Source organism: Pelophylax lessonae (genome assembly GCF_965119305.1).
Source record: "Pelophylax lessonae genome assembly, chromosome: 7".
NCBI lineage: Eukaryota > Metazoa > Chordata > Amphibia > Anura > Ranidae > Pelophylax > Pelophylax lessonae.
The window spans coordinates 216,041,463-216,063,654 of record NC_138774.1 but is presented as its reverse complement, the minus strand read 5'-3'; the positions used below and the strand labels follow the sequence as shown (position 1 = coordinate 216,063,654).

Sequence of the window (22,192 nt, the reverse complement as noted above, 5' to 3'; positions counted from 1 at the left end):
GACCCGACCACTGGAGAAGGCAAAGCTTTATCGCTCTCAATTCCAGAATGTTGATCGGAAGGGAGGATTCCTCCTTCGACCAAGTTCCCTGGGCGGACAGGTTGCCCAGGACACCACCCCAGCCTGACAGGCTGGCATCCGTGGTGACCACCGTCCAGAATAACGGACGAAAAGACTTGCCCCCCGACACCGCCGGGGACTGGAGCCACCACAGAAGACTCCTTCTGGTGCGGCGGCTCAGTGAGATCCGCAGATCCAGAGACTGAGGTCACCCGTCCCACTTGGCAAGAATCTCCGCTTGGAGACCCCGCGTGTGAAACTGAGCAAAGGGGATCGCCTCGAAGGCCGAGACCATTAACCCCAGACACACCTCATGCATGTCCTGAGTGACGAGGATCGGTGGTCCCTGAGGGACCTGACTGCGTCCTGAAGCGTCCGGAGCTTGTCCTCCGGCAGGAAGACCTTCGCCTGAACAGAGTCCAGAACCATCCCCAGATAGGGAAGGCGAACCGAAGGGCACAGAGTCGACTTGGGAACGTTTATGGTCCAACCGAACTCCTGAAGTGTCTGCACTGTAGTGGACAGGCCGTTCAACAGGCTCTGGCTGGCATTCGACCTTAACAGGAGATCGTCCAGATATCCCAAGACTGCAATGCCCTGGGCTCGCATCAGGGCCAGAACAGGCGCCAGAACCTTGGTAAAAACCCGCGGAGCCGAAGCGAGACCGAAAGGAAACGCCACAAACTGGTAGTGTTCCTCCGCAATGGCGAATCGAAGGTACCTCTGGTGGCCCTCGAAAATGGGGATGTGTAGGTACGCATCCTTCAAATCGATGGAGGCCATGAATTCCCCCGGACTCAGGGCAGCCACCACTGAGCGCAGGGATTCCATGCAGAATTTCCGAACACGCACAAAGCGGTTCAGAGCTTTTAAGTCCAGGATCGGACGCACCTTGCCCTCCTTTCTGGGCACAGTGAACAGATTGGAGTAAAACCCCCGAAATCTGTCCCGATGAGGCATCAGAACCACCACCCCCTGGGTCCGCAGGTCCCGCACCGCTAGGTGCAGATCCCGCAAAACGCTCCGGAGGCAGTTGAAGATTTGAGGGAAAAAATCTGCCCGCCGGCCGAGAAAGGAATTCGATCTTGTAACCCGATCGAACGATTTCCTGAACCCATCTGTCCTGGATGCGGAACAGCCAAGGTTGGAGGAAACCGCGCAAACGTCCCCCCACCCCAGAAACGGGTGAGGGCGTCCCTTCAGGCGGATGCGGAGTGGGTCGCAGAACCGACTTGGCCGGACTTACCCGCCCACAGCTTCTTCTGGGTGCCTTGGCCCTTGAAGGGCTTGCCCTTGGACTGCGACCTAAAGGCACGAAAGGACCCCTGAGAGGGCCTAAAGGAGGGGTTACGCTTGCCACGAAAGGACTTGTTCTTGGGATTCTGGGGCAAGAGAGTACTCTTGCCCCCAGTAACTCCTTTTACTAGAGTATCCAAAGCCTCGCCGAAAAGGCGAAAACCAGCGTAGGGAAAATCCGCTACCGTCTTGCGGGATGATTGGTCGGCCGACCAACTTTTCAGCCCAACACTAGACAGGCGTGCAGCCAAAGGGGCCTCATTCAAGGCCGCATCGCACAAGTACATGACCCCCTGATGGATCTGGTCCACCATAGCCAGCGTAGTCGGCGGAGCTGAATCAGCCACCAGGGTGCGTCTGAGCACCTTCGTCATATCAGCAACCGCCTGGGCTGCCATAACCAAAGCAAAAATAGGCTTGAGCATAGAGCCTGCCACCATATATGCGTGACGGGCAAGAGACTCCAACCTCATGTCCGTAGGATCCCGGAAAACCGGGGGTATCCTCAGTGGGAACCAGGGTAGCCTTGTTCAAAACGGCTACAGCGTGATCCACTTGGGGCGCTACACACCAGCACTCGTCGGTGGAAGGCGCAAATGGATAAAGCAGTTTAAACCTACTGGGCACTGTAAAGGGCTTCTTCAAAGTGCGCCATTGCTCATTAACAGTGTGATGAAATTCCGCAGGGCAGGGGAAAACCTGCGCTGATTTGCGGGTTCTATGTGTCCCAAAGGAGGACACCCTAGCTGGAGGAGTGGGCTCATCCTCCAGGTGCAGCTTATCTTTTATGGAAGCAATCAGCTCATCCATGAGTGCAAGCTCTTCAGGCAAGCCAGGGGGAGAAGTATCAACCCCTTCCACCTCCCCCTCAGACCCCATAAGGTCTAGAGATGAGCGAGACCCTGAAAAGGGCACGCCAGCCACATCGCCCTCTGAATCAGAGGAAATGGATAACCTGGCCCTCTTTGCAGAATGTTCAGCCATCAGCACCTGCATCTGTGACACCAAAGATGCCACTACCGTGGCCAGATCAGACCCCTCGGGGGGTGCAGCAGTCCCCTGGTCCCCCACCAGGGCCGGGGGGAACTTGCTATCCTGGGAATCCATGCCAAATAACAGGTATGGGATAGAAAAGGCACTGGCCCTTTAAACACCACGGCGAGCGCAGCCCACCGTACACTAACTGTATGCACCGACCCCCACAGGGACAGAAAACACTGAGTTAGGAAGGATAGCACAGAGAAAAACCTGGAGAGAGCACTGCAGACTGCTGCCACCGATCGCTGTCCAGAGAAAGAGGAAGTGATGCAAGAGAGGCTGAACTATATAACCCTCAGGGAAAATGGCTGCTCGGCAGGAGTGAATGGAGGCTACAAGAAAATGGCCGCCGACATGTGCTCAGATCGATCGCGCATGTCACCGCCAAAATGGCGTCGACTGGCGCCAAAAGCACACCGCACCGCACTCTGCATAAGGCCCAGGAACAGGCCGCAATAGCCCACAGTACATACAAAAAAATGGCGGACCGCGCAGCCCTAGCGGTCGCCGCCACACATGTCTGTACTCACATCACCCAAAAGGGATACAGCGGAGCGAGAGGGGCCCCCCAGCAGCACAAATAAAGGCATTCAACCCCCGCAGGGATCGCAGTAGGGAGCCCGCACATAACAGACATGGGGGGGAACACACAGCCACAGACTGACACCCCAGACAGATGGTTCCCACACAGAAGGTGCTTACCGTACCGGATGGCGTGGGGAACCGTCTCAAAAACGACAAACCGCTGTCCTATATGACAGGGAGTGCCGCAGCCGGGACGCAGGAGACCGCAGCACATGACTGCAGAAGGCGTCCAGTGAGGTAGCCACCTCACATGGCAGCATCCCTGCAGCGAGCAGGGATGGGTCGTTCATGGCGCCAGGGCGAACCGTAGCTGAACGCTCGATGGCAGGCTGGAGATCCATCTGACCCCCAGCCCTGGGGATCCAGGGCGGCCAGTCCGATACCCAGCTCCGCATGATGTATCTTCATCCGAAGATCCCTAACTAAGAGCTGACAAAATAACAGCTAGTAAAGTAAAGAAAAAACACTTGAAATCAAAGCAAAAAAGGGTAGAAGGCTGAGACTGAAGCCCCAGCACAGGAAAGTTGGGAATGCTGGTGCAGGGAGGTATTGACTAGTGGGACAGCCCCTAGGGGTGTGTCTATGCTAAAAACCTTTGTTACTAACAAATCTTGTGCCTAGCTACTCCTGCGGAGCAAAGGTCAATACCCATTGCTGAAGACTGTGTGAGTGGGCGGCGACTGTCGGAGGACGTAAGAGAAAACGGAATTTTTGTAAAATCTTACCTGTAAAATTCCTTTCTCTGAGTCCTCCGACAGTCGCCGCCTCTTCATATTCGTCACATATGGGGTATTAGACTTTGCTCCGAAGGAGTAGCTAGGCAACAGAATATGTTAACAATAAAGCTTTAACATATCCCACCCTCAAAGGGTGGTCCCCTCAGTCAATACCCTCCTACTTCCTGCAACCATATCTCAGTTTTAGTGGAATAGCAGTAGAGTATACATTCAAACCCCAAAAGAGGGGCGGGGGCGGCGACTGTCGGAGGACTCAGAGAAAGGAATTTTACAGGTAAGATTTTACAAAAATTCCGTTTTCTCTTACGTCCTCCGACAGTCGCCGCCTCTTCATATTCGTCACATATGGGGACGTCCCAAAGCAGTGCAAACATGAGGGGTGGGAAACGCATCCGCGCCGAAAGGCAACGCAGTCTCCACATCAAAGAACGGAACCTTACCAAAGGAAGGAAACCAGCTGGGCAACAGCAAAAATAAGTGCTCAACAGGAGCAACAACCCAGGAAAAGACAAAAAACCAGGGGATACAAAAAACTATCCCAACAGCCAGGAGTCCCCAACAAGGGACCCTATGGAACAGCCGCACTAAGAACCTTGCGGCCAAAGGAAGCATCCGCCGATGCCTGAACATCTACTTTGTAGAATTTTGTGAAAGTGTGCACGGTCGACCAAGTCGCCGCCTTACACACCTGGGCTACAGAAGCCCCATGACGGCAGGCCCAAGACGTACTCAGAGATCTAGTAGAGTGCGCCTTCACAGGCACAGGGGGAACCTTCCCCTGCAAGGCATAGGCCTGTTCAATGGTCTGCCTGATCCATTTGGCGATGGTAGAGGCCGAAGCCGCCATGCCCTTCCGAGAACCCTCTGGAAGAACAAACAAGGAGTCCGTCTTACGAAAAGACTCAGTCGATTTAAGGTAAACCCTTATCGCCCGAACAACATCCAGAGAGTGCAATCTCACCTCCTTTGGATGTTTCGGCTTCGTGCACAACGAAGGCTAAACAATATCCTCGTTAAGATGGAATTCCGAAACTCGTTTCGGCAGAAAAGAAGGATTAGGTCGCAAGACCACCTTATCCAAATGAACAACCAGGTACGGAGACTTGCAGGACAAAGCCGCCAGTTCCGACACTCTGCGAGCCGAAGTGATCGCCACCAAAAAGGCGACCTTTTTGGACAACATAGACAACGAGATCTCCCTGATCTGTTCAAAAGGAGCACGTTGTAACACAAATAGAACGAGATTCAAGTCCCAAGGGGGCAAAGGATCCCTCCTAGGAGGAACCAGATGCCGCACACCCTGAATAAAAGTGCCAACCAAGGAGTTGGAAGCCACGGGACGTTGAAACAGAACGGCCAGCGCAGACACCTGACCCTTTATCGTAGCCAGCGCCAAACGCTGATCGACACCCGTCTGAAGGAAAGACAGCACACGGGAAACCGAGTACGTGCGGGGTGAAAACCCCCTGGACTCACACCAGGCAAAATAGGCCTTCCAAGTACGGTAATAAACCTTCCCCGAGGAAGACTTCCTCGCGTTGATCAAAGTATGAACGACCTCTGGAGAGAGACCCTTCTCCTTCAGGACCTCGGTCTCAACAGCCAGGCCGTCAAAGCCAGCGACTGTAAAGCAGGATGGTAAATTGGTCCTTGAGACAGTAGATCGTCTCGAAGAGGCAGACGCCAAGGGGAGTCGACCGCCAGATTCACGAGGTCTGCGTACCAGGACCGGCGAGGCCAGTCCGGTGCCACAAGAATCACCGTGCTGCGTTCCGAGTGTAACCTGCGAAGGAACCTGGACAGCAACTGAATCGGTGGAAACGCGTACATCAGCCTGTACTGATGCCACGGGGCCACTAACGCGTTCCGACGCGTCTGCCCAAGGGTCGCGCGTCCTTGCCACGAACCTCTTCACCTTGTAGTTGAGGCGAGACGCGAACAGGTCCACATCTGGAAGACCCCACTTCGCGCACAACATCTGGAAGACAGCCGGGTGGAGAGACCATTCCCCCTGATCCAGGGTCTGGCGACTCAGATAGATAGTCCGCCTGCCAGTTCTCCACTCCCGGAATGTGAACCGCCGTTATCGCCGGGGCATGAGTCTCGACCCAAGACAGAATGTCGGCCACTTCTCGAGCCGCTCGGGCACTCCTGGTGCCCCCTTGGTGGTTGATGTAGGCCACCGCCGTGGCATTGTCCGTCTGCACCCGAACCGGGCAGCCCTGCAGCCGGTCCGTCCAGCGATGAAGACAGAGCCTTATCGCACGCAATTCCAGAATGTTGATCGGGAGGGAAGACTCCCCCTCCGACCAAGTTCCCTGGGCGGACAGAACGCCCAGAACACCACCCCAGCCCGACAGGCTGGCATCCATGGTGATTACCGTCCACGAGATCGGACGAAACGACTTGCCCCCGGACACCAACGGGGACTGGAGCCACCACAGAAGGTTTTCCCTGGTGCGATGACTCAACGAGATCTGAAGATCCAGAGATTGAGGTCGCCCGTCCCACCTGGACAGGGTCTCCGCTTGGAGACCCCGCGTGTGAAACTGCGCGAAAGGAATCGCCTCGAAGGCCGAGACCATCAATCCCAGACATCTCATACACGCCCGCAGAGACGAGTGTGGAACGTCCCTGAGGGACCTGACTTCCTCCTGAAGAGTCCCGAGTTTGTCTTCCGGCAGGAAGACCTTCGCCTGCACCGAGCCCAGTATCATTCCCAGATAGGGGAGACGAACCGACGGACTCAGTGTCGACTTTGGAACATTCATCGTCCAACCAAACTCCTGCAGAGATTGCATTGTGACAGACAGGTCCTCCACCAGACCCTGTCTGGTCGCAGACCGAACCAGAATGTCGTCCAGATACCCCAGGACAGAAATGCCCTGGGCCCTCAATAATGCCAGAACCGGTGCAAGCACCTTGGTGAAGACCCGCGGAGCCGAGGCGAGACCAAAGGGCAACGCCACGAACTGGTAGTGATCCTCCGCAATGGCAAATCGAAGGTATCTCTGATGACCCTCGAATATGGGGATGTGAAGGTACGCATCCTTCAAATCGATGGAGGCCATGAATTCCCCCGGAACCAGGGCAGCCACCACCGAGCGCAGGGATTCCATGCGGAACTTGCGAACCCGCACAGAGCGGTTCAGAGCTTTCAAGCCCAGAATCGGACGAACCTTGCCCTCCTTCCTGGGCACGGTGAACAGATTGGAATAAAACCCCCGAAATCTGTCCCGATGAGGCACCGGAACCACCACTCCCTGAGCCCTCAGGTCCCGCACCGCCAGGTGCAGATCCCGCAGGCGCTCTGGAGACAGTTGGAGATTTGAGGGAAAAAATCTGCTCTCCGGCCGAGAGAGAAACTCGATCTTGTAACCAGATCGAACGATTTCCAGAACCCATCTGTCCCGCACACAGGCCAACCAGGGCTGAAGAAAACCGAGCAAGCGTCCCCCCACCCCAAAACTGGGTGAGGGCGCCCCTTCAGGCCGAACTGTTATGGGCCGCAGGTCCGGATTGACCGGACTTCTGTTTCCCAGACCAGGGCTTCTTCTGAGAGCCTTGGCCTTTGAACGGTTTGCCCTTGTAGTGCGGCCGAAAGGCACGAAAGGACCCCTGAGGGGGCCGAAAATTTGCATGCTTCTTCCCAGAAGCCCCCTTAGCCTTGGGGAAATGGGGCAAGAGAGTGCTCTTACCCCCGGTGATCCCCTTAATCAACACATCCAGGGACTCCCCAAAAAGGCGAGACCCATCATAAGGCAGATTGGCTAAGGTCTTACGTGAAGATTGGTCCACCGACCAACATTTCAACCAAACCAGGCGGCGAGACAACACCGCCACGCTGTGCACACGTGCAGCCAACGGAATCAGGTCCAGGTCCGCATCACACAGATACATGACACCCTGGTGGATTTGATCCACCATATCCAGGGTCGCCGGTGAGGCCGAATCGGCCACTAGGACGCGCCTAAGCATCTGCGTCCAACTTGCGATCGCCTGGGCCGCCATGAGAGAAGCAAACAGAGCCTTAAGCATAGAACCCGTAACAGAATAAGTATGACGGGCAAGAGACTCCAGTCTCCTATCCGTGGCATCACGGAAAACAGGGGAACCCTCTGCAGGAATCGCAGTGGCTTTGTTCAAAACCGCAATAGCATGATCCACTGGCGGAGGCACACACCACCGTTCATCAGTGGCAGGCGAGAAAGGATAACGCAGCTTGAATTTACTCGGTACCGCAAAAGGCTTGCGCAGATCGCGCCATTGATCCTTAACAGCGCGCTGAAAATCAGCATTGCAGGGAAAAACCTGCGGCGTCCTGCGTTTTCTCTGCGTCCCATAAGCCGCCAAGGCAGCGGGGGGACACACTTCGTCCTGCAAACGTAGCGTCTGCTTAATGGAAGCAATCAACTCATCCATGATTGCAAGCTCTTCAGGCGAGCCAGGGGGAGAATTATCAACCCCCTCAACCTCAGCCTCTACCTCAGACCCCACCAGATCAAGAGAGGAGCGGGACCCCGATAAGGGGGTCCCTGCCAGAACAGCCCCATCACCTTCACCCTCAGAATCAGAGGACAGAGCAACTCTGGGCCGTTTAGTAGATTGAGCAGCCACCAGCATTTGCACCTGGGCAGCAAGGCCAGCCACAATAGTGGCTAAATCCCCCCCTGGGGGGGAAACAGCGGTCCCCTGGCTTTCCACCAATACTGTAGGAAACTTGCCCTCCTGAGAATCCATTGCCCCTGTAATGCCAGACAACCAAGGGTTAACTGCCCCCTTTTAGCAAGCGCGGCAAGCGCAGCCCACCGCACCACGCTCAGGCACAATGAGACCCCCACAGGGAATATACAAACTGAGTACAGGCAATGGATGACAAGAACAGAAGGATAAAACCTGAGGAGACCCCGCTGCTGCTGCTGCCTCGATCGGTGTTCCTGGAAAGAGGAAGTGATGCTGCCAGGGCGCTCTATGTAAGCCTATGGAGGCTACAAGAAAATGGTCGCCGTGCATGTAAACCATGCGGCCAGAGCGGGCGCCGGAAAAATGGCGTCGTTTGGCGCCGAAAACGCCGCTCCACAGTGCATAAAAACACACACATTACATCCCAATATATGGATACATGTTAGATCGCCCCAGCGATCGCTGTATATGCCCAAACATGCCAAGAAAAAACATGCCCCACAGCACACAGCTTCTCACACTGCCCAGCCTGACACACTCAGTGTCATACAGCTCCCCCCCCCCCCCCTTGCAGCCCACAGCATGCAGCCGAGAGATAGGGAGACAAGCAGTGTGATTAAAGGCAGGTTACACAGTCCCAGACTGACACCCCCCCAGACAGACAGGTCCCCACATAAATACACTTACCTCACATGGCGTGGGGAACCCGCACAGGCGAACAAGCCGCTGCACATGAGGCAGGGAGAGTCGCACTTCAAGACGCACACAATGGAGGTTAAGAAACCGCACAGCGTCCGGTGAGGTAGCCACCTCACCAATCATCCCTGCACCGAACAGGGATGGGTCGTTCACTGTGCCAGGAGCGTTACCTGGCTGAACGCTCGATGGCAGACTGGGAAGCCACTGACCCACGACCTGCGATCAGGGGGATCAGCCCGAGACCCAGTCCGCATGATCCTCTTCGTCCGAAGAACTAACTAATGCTGACAAAAATAACAGCTAAGTAAAGGTAGAGAGAAAACTCAAACAAAATATTAAAAAGAAGAAAGAGTCTGGGACAAAAAGTCCCAGCACAGAGAGAGCCAGCCACTCCTGACAAGCTAGACATTAAAACTGAGATATGGTTGCAGGAAGTAGGAGGGTATTGACTGAGGGGACCACCCCTTGAGGGTGGGATATGTTAAAGCTTTATTGTTAACATATTCTGTTGCCTAGCTACTCCTTCGGAGCAAAGTCTAATACCCCATATGTGACGAATATGAAGAGGCGGCGACTGTCGGAGGACGTAAGAGAAATGTTTGTTTTTTTACTTTTTTTTTTTTATCTGAGTGAAAATGCTTGTTCTCTCACCAGTGTTCTGTGCTGTCAGAGCTGAGTAACAGCCACACCCCTCATCACAAGTATACTCACACAAGCTTGTATTGAAGTGGAAGAGAGGGGGCATGTCTGACAGGTTGGTTACCGAGTGGTAATTACTGAGAGCACCGGTTCTAACCCTGGTGCCTCTTGCTCTGCAAAGTCATAATTGGACCCCCGCACAACTCTGCTAAAACAGGAATGTAGAAAATAGTGGTTGTGAGTATCAAGTTTAACTGAAGATCTATTTATGTGGAATCAATTGGTCTTTAAATAGAGACAAGTCTACGAAAAGGCTGCACTTACAATATATAGCAAATGCATACTCTTGAAACAAAATCCCCCTGACCAAAAATGTCACTGCACCTGCAGAGGGGGCTTTGGTAGCTTGAGATCTGGTTCCTCAGCTTCTTTGGGAGCCGGTAATCCTGCAGGAAGCACATGATGCAATCCGGGCAAATCTTGGCCTTCATAAGTCCCATCCAACTGGCTGGTAAAACCTAAATAAGCAAGAATTGCAAACAAAGAGGTAGAATACAGTTTATGTAACCTGTTATTTACCCAAGCCATGTTCTTGTTTGGTGGCTTAGCAACATTTAATAGTGGTCATAAACAAACTACGGTGGGGCAGACATTTTCCAAAGCTTACAGGCCAATTTCAAAATATATAGATGTAGGTTACTTCTGCTGTGCGTTTCCAAGAGACGGTGCAACTGTCAGGTCAACATGTCATGCTTTTTGCAGACGGATATACTGTATTTTCCGGCGTATAAGACGACTGGGCGTATAAGACGACCCCCCTATTACATGATCTACCGGTAATACTTATACTTAGGTTACCTTGGAGATATTATACTCGGCGTATAAGACGACCTCCCATTTTTGTGGGATTTTTTTGAGGTTCAAAAATAGTCTTATACGCCAGAAAATACAGTATATCCAGAGCTTATAAAATAAATATTCTTTATTAAACAGATTGAGGGTCCAATGCCGAGCTCCCGAAGACCCTTCCTCCAGCTCTCTGCCCATACAGAGTTTCGGATTTTCAGAGAGAGAGAGAGCTGGGAGAAATGTCAATGGATTACAAGTGCAGTAGTCACCACACTTGTGTTTCATTAAAAACTACCCTAAAGTCCCTCTGACACCAACAGAAGGGACTTGTAGTACATTCACAGATCTCTGAATACATGGCACAGCTGTGCTGGTGAGGCTGCTCCAATTTCAGAAATGACAGTAGCTGTGGGGAGAAAAGAATACCCAGATTCTGTCATGGATGGGATATTTAGTCTTTAAAATAAAAAGAGGCAGACTCAACAGACCATGGTTTTTTTTCCCGTTAACCACTTAAGCCCCGGAAGATTTTACCCCCTTCCTGACCAGGGGGTATTTTGCGGTTCGGCACTGCGTGACATTAAACGGACAATTGCGCGGTCGTGCGACGCTGTACCCAAATTAATTTGACGTCCTTTTTTTTTCCCACAAACAGAGCTTTCTTTTGGCGGTATTTGATCACCTGTGCGATTTTTTGATCATGCGCTATAAACAAAAACAACAATATTTTTCACATTTTTTTATATGAAATTCCACCAAAAAAAAAAAAAATGTAAAAAAAAAATCAACATTTTTTAACATTTTAGGCCAATTTGTTTTCTGCTACATATGTTTGGTAAAAAAAAAAAACAGCAAAAAGCGTATTTTGATTGGTTTGCGTAAAAGTTATTGCGTTTACTAACTAAGGGAAAGATTTTTGTCATTATTGTTTTTTTTTTTTTTTTTTTTAAGATCTTCGATTTTTTTTTTGCGGCACTGGGAGGGAAGGGGTTAACTTTATTGGAGAGGGAGGGGTTAAGTGTGTCCCTAGGGGCGTTTTTCTTACTGTCATTGGATGTGGCTGTTTGTGTAACAGCACAGATCAACGGTCCTACATAGCAGGACCGAGTGATCTGTGCTTTTACACAGGGGAGAGTGACAGGCGGCTTTGTTTACATGAGCCGCCTGCCTTTCTCCCTCTCTACCCGACAATCGCGAGTGACCGGCGGACATCGGGCCCGCCGGTCAAACGCGCCGGCTTCTTCGGGTACGTGCGGGGGCGGGAGCGCGCCTCCGGCGGCGCGCGCTCTCGCTCTATTCGCTCCCAGGCTAGTGACGTACCGGTACGTCACTTTGCCTGGGAGGGGCTGACCGCAGCTGTATATAGTCGGGCGGCGGTCGGCAAGTGGTTAACTATTTATGTTGTGGCTCAAAAATCAAAGTACCATTCTCTAGGACCATTCTCTAGGATCCTACAAGAAAGCTTGTATAGACAGCAACAGCTGGGCTGATTCTTCTGATCTTCTTCCTGAAAATGCCATTTGTTTGCAGCTCCTGTTCATCCTCCAAGTTAGATTCTGTGTGGGGCAGATTTACTAAAACTGGGGCATGCAAAATCTGTCGCAGCTCTGCATAGAAACCAATCAGCTTCCAGGTTTTGCTGTCAATTATTCGAACAAGCTGAAATTAGAAGCTGGTTGGCCAGCATACACAGCTGCACCAGATTATGAGTACTCCAGCTTTGGGCTAGGTTCACACGGGCACAAGAGCCCATTCATTTGAATGGGCTGCTGTGACCCGTGACACGCAGTAAAGAAGTCCCTGCACTATTTTTAAAGTTGGATCTAGCACGGAAACCGAGGTTTGCAGTACGGGTGTAAAATCTATTGCAGGTGGCGTGCAATTAGGATTACTGGCACCCGCACGCGGGTCCCACATTTCTCTGTGTGGGCCGCACAGCAGCACCCCCTGCACAGATGTAAACCTAGCCTTAGTAAATGGGTTAATGATAGCAATAAGTCAAGAAACCATACAGGCAGAGATGTCAGGAATGGTGGTTTGCAAATATGTTTAATCTAAATGACTGCAAAAAAGCTTGATTAGCCAGCTTGCCTTGTGCAAGGATGTGTTCACATGGTGTCAGATTGATGAGATTTTAGTATCTGGCGCCAAAGGTTCCATTCATAGCCCTTATCTGGCATCCTACAGCCCTAATTGTCTGACTTGTAATTATCACTTGTGGGGCCGCTCACGTAGAAAATAAAAGTTGGAAGCTTGTAATTACAGGTGTCCTACACTGAATTAAATACAGCATGAGCCATGCTCTACAGGGAATTATATAAGCAATTTATTAGAACACCTGTACACCTGCTTATTCATACAATTATCCACTCAGTCAATCATGTGAAAGCAGCATAATATGCAGAAATCAGTCGGGAGGTTCAGATCAGATTATACAGGTCCCTCTCAAAAGATTAGCATATTGTGATAAAGTTCATTATTTTCTATAATGTACTGATAAATATTAGACTTTCATATATTTTAGATTCATTACACACAACTGAAGTAGTGCAAGCCTTTTATTGTTTTAATATTTGATGATTTTGGCATACAGCTCATGAAAACCCAAAATTCCGATCTCAAAAAAATGAGCATATTTCATCCGACCAATAAAAGAAAAGTGTTTTTAATACAAAAAAAGTCAACCTTCAAATAATTATGTTCAGTTATGCACTCAATACTTGGTCGGGAATCCTTTTGCAGAAATGACTGCTTCAATGCGGCGTGGCATGGAGGCAATCAGCCTATGGCACTGCTGAGGTGTTATGGAGGCCCAGGATGCTTCGATAGCGGCCTTGAGCTCATCCAGAGTGTTGGGTCTTGCGTCTCTCAACTTTCTCTTCACAACATCCCACAGATTCTCTATGGGGTTCAGGTCAGGAGAGTTGGCAGGCCAATTGAGCACAATACCACCATGGTCAGTAAACCATTTACCAGTGGTTTTGGCATTGTGAGCAGGTGCCAGGTCGTGCTGAAAAATGAAATCTTCATCTCCATAAAGCTTTTCAGCAGATGGAAGCATGAGGTGCTCCAAAATCTCCTGATAGCTAGCTGCATTGACCCTGCCTTTGATAAAACACAGTGGACCAACACCAGCAGCTGACTGTGGGTACTTGACACTGGACTTCAGGCATTTTGGCATTTCCCTTTCCCCAGTCTTCCTCAGGGTCCGGTCACCTCTTCTCGTTGTGCAGCGTTTTCTGCCACACTTTTTCCTTCCCACAGACTTCCCACTGAGGTGCCTTGACACAGCACTCTGGGAACAGCCTATTCGTTCAGAAATTTCTTTCTGTGTCTTACCCTCTTGCTTGAAGGTGTCAATGATGGCCTTCTGGACAGCAGTCAGGTCGGCAGTCTTACCCATGATTGCGGTTTTGAGTAATAAACCAGGCTGGGAGTTTTTAAAAGCCTCAGGAATCTTTTGCAGGTGTTTAGAGTTAATTAGTTGATTCAGATGATTAGGTTAATAGCTCGTTTAGAGAACCTTTTCATGATATGCTAATTTTTTGAGATAGGAATTTTGGGTTTTCATGAGCTGTATGCCAAAATCATCAATATTAAAACAATAAAAGGCTTGCACTACTTCAATTGTGTGTAATGAATCTAAAATATATGAAAGTCTAATGTTTATCAGTACATTACAGAAAAAAATGAACTTTATCACAATATGCTAATTTTTTGAGAGGGACCTGTAGAATGGGGAAAACTGATCTTAGCGATTAGGACTGTGGGTGTCAGATGGGCTGACAGGCTTTTAGTATTTCTGCAACTACTTGATCTCCTATCATGCAAAACAGTCTCCAGAATTTATCAAGAATGGTGCGAAAAACAAAGTTCTGCAGAAGGAAATGGCTGGATGAGGCAGAAGGGAATGACCTATTTGGAGCTTACAGAAATACCATGAGTACTACGATAACCACTCTGTATAACTGCTGTGAGCGGAAAAGCATCTCCAAATGCACAACACTTTAAAGCAGATGGGCTACGACAGCAGAAGGGTAGCTCAAATCTGCAGAAAGTGTGTCATACAATTTTGTGACCAGAGCCTCCAAGGAATATATTTGGAATTCATGCCACAAAGAAATGAGGTTCTTTGAAAGCAAAGGAAGGCCCTACCCAGTATTAGTGTATGAAGGATCCTAATACATTTCTAAGACCCCATTAACACTACCGCGACTTGTCAGACGATTGGTCAGCCTGACAAGTTGCGGTCCATGCAGTGCTACGGGAACCGTTCTAATAGGAGCGACACAAGTCGCTCCGACTTAGAAAAAGGGTCCTGTACTACTTCGGGGCAACATCGGAGTGACTTGCATAGACATTCATTTTATGAAGTCCGTGCAAGTCGCGCCCAAGTCACGGTGCACGCGACTTCACAGGTCGCAACCGAAGTTGTGCCGCGTTAGTGTGAACCGGCACGTGCGGCTTAAAACTATTTTGTTATGTTTAACTCCTTCCCGCTGATGCACACAGCATGCTCCCAGCACAGAGACTGGACTCACCCCGGGTCTCATATGAACGATCAGGACCAGGGACTTTCGGATCGGGGTCACCTGATCAATGTGATAGCCTCCGATTGGCTATCACAGTAATCAGTCACTGTGAGCCCGCCCCTGCGTTTACTTCTGAATAAAGAGAAAGATACATTGTAAATAAAAAACACAGAGAAAACAAATAAGAGAAAAAAAAAAGGAAGAAGATCAAGGTTTGCCAGGGTTAGTATTAGGGTCAAGGTCAAAGTCAGCATTTTTGGGTAGAATTACATTTTTTTTTTTTTTTTATTAGTATCAGTGTGTTTTAGGCAGGATAAAAAAAAAAAAAAAAAAAAAGTGCAGAATTCTCACTATTGCTTCTGGGCTGTACTATGGGTACAAACAACATCATACACATATGAGGTATCTCTGCAACCATCAGGAGCAGGAGAATTTATTTCGGGCTGTTCTTTGGTGGTAATTTATTGCAAGAAATATACAGCTATTTTTTTTTTTTTTTAAATATTATTTCCCTATTTTAGGCCAGTTTACCTTTCATAATAAAAAAAAAAAAAAAGCAACAGGAGATATCCCTTACCATTTTACCACCAAATGAAAGCCTACTTTGTCCTGAAAAAACCAAGGTATAATCTACCTGGATGCACAAAGTAGTTGTGATGATATGTACAGTTTTACGAACACGTCAAAAGTTGTACAATTGTGCTTAGCCATTAACATTTGTTTTACCCTTAGGCGTGAAGGGGTTATTAAACATTTGAGAAATTTTTAGATAAAAAAAAAAAAAAAAAAAAGAATGCAGTCCATTTTAAGACTGGCAATACATAGAGGACCGAATAGCATGAACATTACCAGTGGTTAAAAGGTACAACTCCAAAGTGCTATATTCAAAGTATCACAGTGAATCTCAACGCAGAGTACCAGCATTAAAAGGATATCGCCGGTAAATCAAACACAGATTAGGAAAGAGCGATTATAGTGTAAAGAGAGGAGAAGGGGGGGGGGGATAGGGGAAGGGAGAGTCCCGACCTTGGCATTATGCGTAGACCTACATGTGCATGAAACATAGTGCAGACTATTGTGGGGCCCTAAGTAGATGTAGAAGGCCAGCCAACAAGCCCACCCTTTTCAGAAATTATTAGAGGAATTATTGATTTAAAGGTATTTTAAAGCTTTTTTTTTTTTTTAAAGAAATAACTCTAATATTCATAGGTATCATATCTGCCAACAGCTTTGCTTTAAAGAGAACTTTAAATATCTGTCCTAATGCCCAATACACACTGGCCACAAGTCCAGAGTTGTATAAAGTACTCGAAACCCATACTTGAGTAGAAGTGGAAGTGCTCGATCAAAAAGTGACTTGAGTAGAAGTACTAAAGTATTCAACATTTTTTGTACTTAAGTATTGCAAGTAGTTTTTTTTTTTTTTCATTTTGCTACTCAAGTACTGAAAGTAAAAGTACCAGTAGTTTTGAAAAAAAAAATTGCTACTCAAGTACTGAAAGTAAAAGTACAAGTACTGTGTTTTGTAGTTATTAAAGAAAGAAGTCAAAAGTTTGAACATCATATTGTTTTTTATTATTTCAAATGCAGCTTTTATTTATACATACAGTAGCATTTATTTTCGTATGCGCTGATAATACACATGTTTTGAGCTTCATGAAACCTGCCATCAACTGTTCTGGCAGTGGTAATTTTTATAATTGTAACAAGTAACTATGCAGCACAAAAAAAAAATATCGGAGTAGAAGTATTGAAATCATTGAAAAAATGTAGTGAAGTAAAAGTGGAAGTAGGAGAAAAAAATTCTACTCTAGGAAAGTACAGATACCGCCTTTCGGTACTTAAGTACAGTAGTGAAGTAGTTCTACTTAGTTACTATACATCTCTGGCCACAACACGGTTTAGAAGGAACGGGATGACTTTTCGTACATGTGTACTGCGGTCTGTTTGACTGAAGCTGGTCTAACAACACACCAGAACACCAGCATTCGATCAGAACTTGCAGTCAATGGCTGCAAGCACCTACTTGTGAATTTTGGCAGGGTGGAAGAGACTCTCCCCACTGTCAATTCAAAAGAACAACAGGGAAGAGCGCCCCATTTGCACTGCTTGTTTTGGTATGGGGATCTGTCAATTTGTTTCATTCAACCAACTAGCTGAATGGGAAAAAAAAAAAAACAGTCAGTGTGTACCCAGCTTAAGTACAGGTTCCGCAGTAGTAAGTACATACTGTAACAACCTTAAAGACAAGTTCACATTTTTAACCTTATTTAGGGTGTAACATGAAACATAGTCACAATCCCCACCACCCCTCTACTGAATCCAGAGGTTCTTTCCCTGGAGCGCCCTGCGCCCACACAGTCGCATCAATTATTCACAGGATCTGTGAATGAAAATACTACCCACCCAATAAGACCAATCTTCCAATGCAACAGAGGAACTCATTAAAAGGATAAGTTCACCTTTGTAACATGTTCAATCTGTTTTTAGGGTGGAACACATAACATGTTCCAGCATTTGCAGCCTCTCCCCCACTGCCACCCTCCCTGTGACAGCGAGCAGGGGGATTCTTCCCACACCCGCTGTCACTATTTGAAAACAGCGGGGCCGTGCAAGGCTCAGCCCACACAGGCGGGCATTCATTTATTCAGTTTCCTGTGAATGAATGCCTACAAGTACCATCAGCCATTGCAGCTTGAAGCTTTCAATGAGCTGTGAGGGCACTGGTGAGAACTTTCATAGTCCCTTGATCTTCCGGGTCTCAGGTAGCTGCCTGCTGATAGGAGCAGACAGCTATGCAGAGATTCTGCAGGAACCTAACATTGCACCCATAATCTGCTGATCGCGAGTGCAATGCTCTGCAGGCTTCTTAAAAAAAAATTCACATTTTCTTTACTTGCAAAAAAAAAAAAAAAAAAGGCATTTATTATTTTTTTTTGTTAAAAGGTGAACTTATCTTTTAACCATTTCTGGATATTTACTGCTACAGGGGGTCCTCCTATGCAGGATCAAGTATAAATACGCGATTCTGCACTTCCACCTACAGGGGGCATACGCGGGGCACTTCAGCTGTGATTAATCCCAGCAGAAGCCAATCTGCGAGTGCCAGGCACTGAATGTCCGTCTGCACCCGCCAATTGTGGGCAAAACACACAGAATGGAGATCTGTCTATGTAAACAACACAGATTGCCATTCTGACAGGGGAGAAACGATATATTTTGTGTTCCTGCAAAGCAGGAAATAAGATTCATATCTTCCCCTAGTAAAAGCAGCACATACAGTACACAAAAACACTGGTTAGGCACACAGTTAACTCTTTGATCACTCTAGATGTTTGACCCCATCCCAGCCAGTGTCATATAGTACAGTGAATTTTATTTTAGCACTGATCTTTTTATTAGTGTCACTGGTCCCCCCAAAAAAAAGTCAATAGTGTCAGATTGCCACTGCAATGTCACAGTCCCGTTGTAAGTCGCCATTATTACTAGTATAAAGAATTTTTTTTTTTTTTTAAATAATATTATATACACCATAGTTTGTAGACATTTTATAGAATTCACATAAACCAATCAATATACACTTGTTGGGATTTTTTTTTTTTTTTTTTTAACCAAAAAACATGTAACAGAATACATATTGACCTAAATTTATGAAGAAATTTGCTTTTTATTGGATATGTTTTATAGCAGAAAGTAAAAGATATTGTTTTTCAAAATTCTCTTTTTTGCAACTCAGAGGTGATCAAATACCACCAAAAGAAAGTTCTATTTGTGGGAGAAAATGACAAATTTTAATTTGTCCACAAATTGCGTTGCATGACAACAAAAATGGTCAGTTCAAGTAATGCGGTGCCATAACGCAAAAAATGACCTAGTCATGAAGGGGGGTAGTAAATTTTCCGGAGGTAAAGTGGCTAATCCCAATGGAGCACAAGTGCGGTGACGTCACCACACTTACAGTCCAGTGAAAAATCCTCCAGCCCTGTAACCGAAGGTCAATACCTCAGAATGGACCTGGGCTTGAGAAATACTGCAAAAGCATTGCACCTTTGATCCACTGCCAATGAATGCAATGCTTTACAAGCTCAAATGCAAAAAAATATTAAATGCACAATTTTTTCCAAAACTAGATGTACAGCCAAAGCTCATTTGGCTGTACATCTCCTATGAATCACAGGAGTAAAGTTTGTTCTGCACTCCTGTAACCCATTTTCAGCAGACGGCAGGCTGAAGTCTGCTGACATCACAGATGTCAGTCCAGGCACCGCGTCTTTATGACAATGGAAGTCGGGATCTGTCAGGTGCCTGGACTGACACTCGGCTCAGCCTCTCAGCAAGCCACTAAGAGCCTGAGCCGGCCACTCCCTGTCCCTCCACAGCTCAGCGTTCCAATGAGCGAGGAGGAGGCAGAGCAGAGAGCTGCTGACTGAGCAGCTCTCTGCTCAAGGATCTGTCAGAACCGAGCGATCAGCAGGGTTTGATCGCTCGGTTCTCAATGTAGAGGCGTCAGGGGACAGATGCAGCATCCACCTAGGTAAGCATAATTCTCAAAAAAAAAAAAAAAAAAAAAAAACACAAAAACAAACAAAGCCATACTTCTCCTTAATCAATGTGGGTGCGTTTTTTTTTTTAACCACTTGCCGTCTGCTCACTAGAGCTCTACTGCGGCAAAGTGGCTCTTGTATGTCTGATGACGTAGACTTACGTCGGCAGACACTCCCCCTTCTTGGCGGCGCGCGTGCCGCCGGAGGCTCGCTCCCGCTGTATTCAGTCACAGCGGGAGTCGGGCCAGGGGAGGAGCAGCGGCGATCGCCGCTGCTCTTCCCCGATCGTCGGGGAATCGAATGTTGAGATCCGCCCGCTTGTGTAAACACAAGCGGGCGGATCTCCTAAGTGACAGGCAGGGTTCAGCATAGCTGAACCTGCGATCTGTCCTTGTGTCACTCAGTCACCTCCCCCCACACACGTTAGTAAGCACCAGGCATACATTAACCCCTCCCTCTCCAATAAAATTAACCCCTTCCCTGCCAGTGTCATTTTTACAGTAACAGTGCATATGTATAGCACTGATTACTGTAGTAATGTCACTGGTACCCCCAAAAGTCTCAAAAATGTCTGTCAAGGGTCCGATCTGTCCGCCGCAATGTCGCAGCCCTGCAAAAAAAAATTAAAAATCACCAAAAATGACAGAAATCTTTCCCTTAGTTAGTAAACGCAATAACTTTTGCGCAAACCAATCAAAATACGCTTATTGCGATTTTTTTTTTTACCAAACATAGGTAGCAGAAAACAAATTGGCCAAAAATTTTTAAAAATTTAGATTTTTCCTTTTTTTCTGGGGAGGAATTGCATATAAAAAAAATGTGAAAAATATTGTTATTTTTTCAAAATTTACGCTCTTTTTTTGTTTATAGCGCAAAAAGTAAAAATCGCACAGGTGATCAAATACCACCAAAAGAAAGCTCTGTTTGTGGCAAAAAATGGATGTAAATTTCGTTTGGGTACGGCGCCGCACGACCGCGCAATTGTCAGTTAAAGTCGCACAGTGCCGAATCGCAAAAAGTGGCCTGGACGTAAGACAGCAAAATCCTCCGGTGGTAAAGTGGTTAACGGGAAAATGCTCAGGGTTCCTGCAGGTATATAATGAGCAGAATACATGTGATACGGATAGTTCTACAGCCATGTTTCATACAGTGGCAATAAGCACACCTTGCCCAGAAGGGATTTCTAACAATGAACTATGAAATGTAAAAATCCATTACTTTTCCAGTGCTCTCCCAGGTTAGAGAAAGAGACGACGCCACAAACCGCCAACAAGGTGCACAGGAAGAGGATGACACTGCGCTGCAGCCTGGAAAGCTGTTTCCATTTCTACAAGATAAAACAGGAAACAAACACAGATTATTAAAATGCTCACCAGAAAAAGGCACACAGTCATCACATGTCGGCTCCGACATCCCCAGCTCTTCCTGCTTAGGCAGCACAACAAATCACTGATTTAGACAAACTGTCAGCTATAAACATACAACCAAAGATGTGATTTTATGCAACAATTTTCAGTTCTTTGAAAAAGTAACATGGCACAAGTTTAAAAGTTCTTTAACTAAAGGCCAACTAGATAGAATTTTCATAAAAAGCTTAAAGAGACCTGTCATTTCCTTATCTTCTATCACATATGTATCATTGGGGGGGGGGGGGGATTTTCTAACCTGAATAATACCCCCCAAAAGCCTCAGCAAGCAGAAACTTGCTAATAATATATGGTTGCCCTGCTCTTCATGTGTCTGGGCAGCCTAAAGTGAACCGGTCACAAACCTGAGAAACTTAAAGTGGTTGTTAAGCCACTATGATCTTTACATCATCCCCTCTTTATTAAAAAAAAAAAAGCCGATTTCTGTTTTCACAGCTCCTATAGGCGATCACGTTACTCCTGGCTCTCTTCTCTCCCCGTCTGATATCTCCAGGGGACAGGGCCAAAAACCTCAGCCAGGGAGGTAAAGAGGAGAAAGCCAGGAGTCACGTGACGGCCGAGCGACGTTGTGAAAACCGATGGAAAACCGGCTTTTTTTTTTAATAAAGCACAGGCACTAGGATACAGTTTGTAATCTAACAGAGGCGATGATGTTAAGATCATATCGTTTTGTAGCAGCTGGGAGGGGAGCAGAGCGGCGCTAGTGAGCGGACAGGCAGGAAGGAGGAGGACAGAGTAAGACAGAGGAGAGCTGCAGATGACAGAGACACGTACGCTGACCACGGTGTCAGGGCTCAGCCGCCATGATACACCGTGGTTAGTGTCAGTGGTGTATTAAGGTTTTGTGCTGCCCTAGGCCGGACTAAACTCGTGCACACCCCAATTTACCTACGACCCACCCCTTCCTGTCAAGGCCACACCCCTTCCTGTTTTGGACCTGCCCTGTCATCTGTAAACCACACTACTTCCTCCTTAGGCTCCACCTCTTCCTCTGTGTACATTAAAAGTGGGTACAAAGTGCCTACTTGTATATTTTGTTGTTTTGTATGGGTACATTGGTTCGTGGGAGTGCTCCTGGGGGCACCCACTAGGCAGCGGGGATG

At 47.9% G+C, this 22,192-nt stretch overlaps 1 protein-coding gene across 1 annotated transcript in view; it reads right to left on the bottom strand.

The window, feature by feature from the left end:
• MAN1B1 (mannosidase alpha class 1B member 1) overlaps positions 1-22,192 on the bottom strand; it is a 74,434-nt gene that overhangs the window by 33,625 nt on the left and 18,617 nt on the right. Inside the window, exons 2-3 of the mRNA XM_082262529.1 lie at positions 20,881-20,989; positions 10,122-10,255 (exon numbers count right to left, since the gene is read on the bottom strand). Of these exons, the coding sequence (XP_082118655.1) occupies positions 10,122-10,255; positions 20,881-20,989 (243 nt within the window). The remainder of the gene's footprint in view (positions 1-10,121; positions 10,256-20,880; positions 20,990-22,192) is intronic.